This window comes from Notothenia coriiceps, unplaced genomic scaffold (assembly GCF_000735185.1).
Source record: "Notothenia coriiceps isolate Sejong01 unplaced genomic scaffold, NC01 NC01_scaffold00007365, whole genome shotgun sequence".
NCBI lineage: Eukaryota > Metazoa > Chordata > Actinopteri > Perciformes > Nototheniidae > Notothenia > Notothenia coriiceps.
The window spans coordinates 9,886-16,380 of NW_011340066.1; the positions used below are offsets into that span (position 1 = coordinate 9,886).

At 42.8% G+C, this 6,495-nt stretch overlaps 1 protein-coding gene across 1 annotated transcript in view; it reads right to left on the reverse strand.

Annotated features, from left to right (window-relative positions):
- Nucleotides 1–6,127, reverse strand: part of LOC104943996 (nesprin-3-like) — a gene marked incomplete at its 5' end in the record, with an annotated part of 12,369 nt that extends 6,242 nt beyond the window's left edge. Inside the window, 3 exons of the mRNA XM_010769463.1 lie at nucleotides 1,070–1,420; nucleotides 2,787–2,942; nucleotides 5,765–6,127. Coding sequence (XP_010767765.1) covers nucleotides 1,070–1,420; nucleotides 2,787–2,942; nucleotides 5,765–6,127 — 870 coding nt within the window. The remainder of the gene's footprint in view (nucleotides 1–1,069; nucleotides 1,421–2,786; nucleotides 2,943–5,764) is intronic.
- Nucleotides 6,128–6,495: the final 368 nt, after the last annotated feature.

Below are 6,495 nucleotides of genomic sequence, written 5' to 3' on the forward strand. Positions count from 1 at the left end.
TGTGCGCGGCTATTATCATGCAATCGAAGGTGAAACCTAGCTTCGCTCCATTGCGGAGATATTCCCGCAAGAGTGCGGGAAAACTGAAATTAATTCCAACTAGCCTCTGCGCCCCCCCGCCCCCCCCCCCGAGTCCTAAAGGGGCCATCTAAAGGGGCATTTAGATCTTTGTATGATCTGCTAAAGGGAAATTGAGACAAATGGAGTGTGAGGATGGTAAAGATTGAGCAGCAAACAGTGAGAGCCGGGTTTTTTTTTGCCCCCTAGGTTGGTGAGATCGATGCCTTTTTTTGACCTTTTTCTTAGGGTGCATTCGCAACCAAATAGTCCGCTAATCTGGTGCGCACCAGACGACAGTTTATTACATTGTTTCATTTTTCAGAAGGTCCGGTTTGCGTTCACACAGGCAAAACTCAAACGGACTATAAACTTTAAACACAAGTCATGTGTGCGGAAATGCTGTTCAACCATTGGTCAGACATTAAGGGGGTAAAAACGCAAATCCCGGCAATTTCTACCGGAGCCTCCGCCATGGAGCATCGGCACTTTCGGTTATTCTCATGCTGCTGTTAATCTGGAGATCAACAGACACTAGCGGCCCGCGCATATGATTATATAAATCAGACAACGTTGTTACTTTACACGACACTGTTCAACACTTCATTCTGCTTCACTCTTTAACTAAACAACCGCGGATGTCTTGAAAGACTCTTTCGCTAAAGATTTTGAAGATATCCACGTTCTTGTGACACGCAAGCTGCATTAGGAAGAAAGTTGGACAATTATTTTAACTGTGAAATGGACATTGTAGAGTTGATATGAGACTTTTCACATTTCTATCATCTTGTGCTTGTAAATAAATATTAATTAAATCCAAAAATAAGTCTCGCCTTATTAAAATATACACCTGAGAGAAACTCCCTCTGGAGGGAACACAGGGATTTCAGCCTTTGCAGACCATTGACATGCACAAAAACCTATAGAACACACGACAGGGAAGGGAAAACCTCAAAAGCAGAATAGGGCCTCTTTAACTCAATAATACTGTAGATATGTTAAGAAGACGTACCGTGTATTTCCTCCACTGGCCCACCATCTGCTCCTCGGTGTGGTCGGGGGGGTTTTGGCCCTCCCCCAGCTCCTGGTCCAGGCCCTGCAGCAGCACCCTGAGGTGTCCGATGTCCTCCCCCAGTCTCTGGCAGCGGGCTGTGTACTGACTATGGGAGTCCAGGCTGGAGCGCAGCCCCTCCTCACCCTCACACAGACCCTGCCTCAGCCTCTGCCAGCCCAGCCTCAGCTCCTCCGCCTCCTCCACCACCACCTCCGCCCCAGAGGGGGAGGTGGTGCCCCTCAGCGCCTCCGACAGCCCCTCGATTTGCTGCAGGGTCTTCTCCTCTCCCGCCACACTGTCATCCAGAGCCTGGCACAGCAGGAGATAAAGATGAGTGGTGTTGGATTAGAAGGTTGAGATGGAAAAAATATCCTACAACTTGGTTTCATGGTTGATGTTTTTTTACATTAAATATTTGTGAATACTGAAATCCTAACAATTAAGGCTAGTTGCCAAAAAAGTGGAACTACCTCACATGGCAATTTCGCTATAATTTATTCACGTGCATGTTCAATGATTTTTTCATGTGTTATAACATCCACAGCTATAATTGCCTAACAGAGTGACTCGGCATGCTCTTACATGTCAGCCAGAAACTGGAAGGATCAGGCACAACTATGTTCACAGAAAATGTTCCTTTTTAAAAATTATTATTTGAGGATTGTATTTGGTACACGGATATTTTTTTAAATGTGTAATCTGTGCTACCTAAAATTATACTTTAAATATATTATTAAAGGAAATACATTTATGAATTTTAGTTGTCAAAAATAATAATGACGGTAAAAAGTGTACATTGTTGCCTGTGTTAATGGTTTGTAATCACACTAAAACAAAGACAGACATCATTTGAAATATACACTGTACAGTAACATTTGGATAAGATAGGATTCCTATTTTTATATTTAGAATGATGTAGTGTTATACATGTGTCTTAACAAGTTCTGCTGTCATCCCTAATGCTAAATAACCAACACTTATTGGTCTTATGATCCATTTATGCTCTTTGTATGTCTTGATCCACCATGACGATAATTATATTTACTTTTTTAAAGAGTACAAAACCTGTAAATGAGGTCAGCATTTTAACCCTTCCTGTTCTCAAAGTTAATTGATTTTCTAATGTACTTTTGGTTTGATGCCTCAAATAAGTTATGTGGTTAACACAAGCTGAAGAGATTTTAAGTACCGGTATTTGCTTCACTACATAAAATATGTCAGTAAATACCCCACGTGTATGGAGTCATAAAACATTGGTTGCTAACAAGGGACTGAATGAGACTACTAAATGTCATCAGGTCGAACATTAGCCACCATATCGAAGGTGACAACAATCATGTGACTGTGAAGTAGTTCCTAATGTTAGCCTTTGACTTTTTTAGCTTCAAAAGTCCTAAAGTGGTATTGATATGTGGAGAGTATCCTGCAAAAAAAAAAAATCAGAAACGTGTTTGCGATTATCTTATTTTTGCAATATTCTAGAATCCATGGAAAAATCCCATTGCTTCTTGTCGAGGGGACCCTTGCTCTAATAACTTATAGGTCTGGCTACAAAAAAACATCATCACTGCACCACTCCAATATTCATTCAACTCCAAATACCATATTTTCCCTTCTCCCGTTTAAAAGGACAGGTTTAGATACATGCTTCTTAATTCATCTGAATGTGTCTCACTTGTAAGGCTTTGAGCTTGTTCTCCGCTGTCTCCTCCCTCTCCATCAGATCAGTTAGCTCTTTGGTTTTTGACAGCAGCCAGGACTGGAACCTGTGAACGCAGCCTTGGTATGTCTGGTGCTCCTCAGCCATCTTCTGAAGCAGCGACAGACGCTCCTACAGTAGCACAGCAGGGGAAATGTCAACAAAGCTTTGTTCAAATCAACACACATCTCACAGCAAACATACACACATTTGCGTATCAGAGCGAAAAGTGTGAATTAGTATTCTGAGAGACTGAAATCTATCGTCTGGTTTTTCAACTATAGACTCTTGAGAGCACATTACATTTTTAGACGGTGGTGAAGATTATCCCGTAAAACATAGCATTATTTAAATCCATACTTCAGAATGAGATATTTGCCATCAGACTGGTGTGTTTATGTGAATGTGTGATGCAGATAACAATGTGTTTGGGTGTGTGGTAAAATGTGAGTGACACTAGAAAAGCTGTCTGAAAAGGGAAGAGGAAGAGCAGTCTCATTATGCGGCTTATGGAGGAGAAAAGCAGCCGACATGCATGTTAGTGTGGACTAATCCCTCAGCATCTCTCACTGAATGTAAATTATTCAGTCAACTGCTGTCTCCCTTTATTACTCAAATAAAACTCCAAACATCTTTCATTGTGCTCTTTTAGTTTTAAACCTGATGTTTATAAGCTTCTTAGTTTTTGCAACAGTCTGTAAATATACACAACTTTATAATAAAATGTACACATTTACCTTTTTCTAGACTAAACACAGGTATGATCCTAAGTTAAAACATATGAGGCTATCATGAGGTTGTTAACATCGCAATTATCAGTGGATGTTTGCTGGAACTACTTGTAAACAGCGTGTTTCCTTACGGACACACACAGCGTTGAGACCGGTCTTCAGTCAGCACCAATGCAGACTGGCTGTTTGAGGGCTTGATAGCCCACTCCCCCTCCACACCGCTCCACACTCGTTGGTTTGGAACAGCACTTAATGTGGCGGACCCTCCGCGCGAACGCGCAAACGGAGGGAGAGTGTGTAGGGGTAGGGTGTAGGGGGCGGTTTGGGATTGGGCCACAGTATGTGTTCTGGCAGTGTTTGAAGACTGGTTCATGGAAAAGAAAATGTGAACAGACAGTTACAGAACACCTCCATCAGTGCATATCATATTAAGTTAAGTAGCTGTCGCCGCTGCCTATTTCTTAGCGCAATCAAAAAATATAATTTATAGATAAATTAAATCAAGTTTATATCAATGTGTTGAATAAGATATTTGATTTATTCAAGTTGTTGTGTAGTAAGCAGAATAATATGCTACGTCTGGGTTTGTGTGTGTGTGTGTGTGTGTGTGTGTGTGTGTGTGTGTGTGTGTGTGTGTGTGTGTGTGTGTGTGTGTGTGTGTGTGTGTGTGTGTGTGTGGCCACAACAAAATTATATTCGCCATTTCAAGCAGTTGGCATTGTTTCTTCAGCTATGTTCTTCCTGTTACACAGAAGCTGTTCCTTAACCAAACAAAGAAATTATCCTTAGTTTTAGGATTAATTGTTCTCAGTGCATGGATCATTTAGATTTGCGTCCTTTGATTGTTTGTGTTCTCTTCTCCTGTGCTTAAAGTCTTATTCTACCGGCTTGCTTGTTTGCACTTTCACATAAATCACAAACCCATGTACTATACATCCTGTGCAATATCTGTGTTGATGACTCATAACTATTAATCAATCAAACTCTAACTAACTGACGGATATAATCCTGGGAGCAGGGAGCATAGAGTGGTGCAGGAATAAGTTCTTAACCAGGAAATGAGTTAGTTAACATTTTAGCACTTCCATTTCCCTCGTGTAAAACTCAATGGTTTTATGAATGTGTTTTTGGTTAGATCCCTGTGGTTAACATGAGTTTAAGAGATTTTCTCGTTTGTTCTACGACATTAAATACATCAGTACATACCCCACTTCTATAAGCGCGTTCACACCGCGGTACTTTCCCACTAGTTCCGAGATGTCGCGTTCACACCAAAAAGATCCGGGACTAAAATTAGTTAATGAGAACCTTTTTACCCCTTTTTCCGTCCCTGCTAGAGAGCAGGTACTTTCGTAGGAGACAAAGGTTCCTATGTCTGATTGGCTGAGCGGAATGCAAACCACGCCCCGTAAAACTCCCAAAATGTTTTGTGAAGCCGCCATTTTATTATCCTCGCATTAGCCTTATTAGCATTAGCCCAGCGCACAAACGCAGAAAGACTAACTTATGGCAACACAAAAGAAAACATGGGAGAGGTGGAGATGAGGAGGTGTCGGTGTTCTGGCGATTTACTCGGAAGGCTTCACAGCTTCTACTGAAGCTCCCCCAACGCCCGGGGACTTCCGGCCGGGACTTGGGGTGGCAGTATACGACGTGAAGTTGTTTGCGGCCTGCCAGTAAACCCAAAGCAGAATAAGAAGAAGCAAGTCAGCGGCTTCATTTGCCTAATCCTCCCTCAGGGAACTTATTCCGGTGTGAATGCGATCTGTACTTAGTTCATGAGAACTAAAGAGTTCTCCTGAACTAAGTTCTAATGAAACTTTGTGGGAAAAGTACTGCTGTGTGAAAGCGCCTTATGTGTCTTAAAAACAGCGGTTGCTAACAGGTTACTCAATGAGACTACTAAACGTCATCACGATGAACATTAGCCGCCTTTAGCTTAGCAGTGGTGACGTGAAGTCATGTGACCGTAATGTAGTTTGCTTATAGCCTTTCATTTAGGAAATGTTAGCTTTTTACTTCTGCATTTACATTTCAACAATTATAAAAGTGCCCATAAAAAGTCCCATAGCTTTTTGTCGAGGGAACCCTTGTTATGCAAACTTCTGGGTTGGCCTACAAAAATGTGTCATTCCTACACAACTCTACACGCAAACCTTCTGTCAGTATGCAGCAGGCTGTAGGTGACAGCTCAGTAGTCAGAGCACAGCAGCAGCAGCTCACCTCCGCCCTGTCTCTGACATCATTGTAGTCCTCCTGCAACCCCTCCTGGGCCTGGGGATCCACGCTGGGGTCCTGGGTTCTGTTGTGGAGCGCGGAGGCCTCGTCCAACAGCCTCTCCAGCAGCGCCGCCTGGCCCTGGATGTCGCTCAGCCCCACCCTCTGCTGGTCCACCTGCCAAAGCTTCTCCTTCACCCCCAGCTGCAGCTCCACCCCCACATCCAGGCTGCGCTGCTGCCTGGTCAGCCACAGCTCAAACTCCTCGTAGGCCTTCAGGTACTCGCCCCAGTGCAGCCACACCCACTCTATACGACTGGGAGGGGAGACACATGAAGAAGAGTGAGGCTGGGTATGGTTCACCACAGACTACATATGTGACCTGCTCTATCAAAATCAGTTGCATTGACCCGAAGACACATTTTGAGTTGTATACACTGTTGGAAAGAGGAGATTCCTAGCTTTCTAATGATATCAGGATTGTTTTTGTACTCCAAATATTAAGCGAAATATGTCACATTATATAACCGAGTCATAATTTTGAGAAAAAGGCCTTTAAAGTGTCCTCCTCTCTGGAATCCATCGATCTGATTAATTATTAGCGGAGCAAATGATCAAAATACTACGGAGGGAAGATATTTTCGTTTGGATTACTGGTCTGGGGGAAGCTCGCGAGTGTGTGTTTGTGTGTGTTTGTGTGTGTGTGTGTGTATACGTATACATGTGTTTGTGTAATT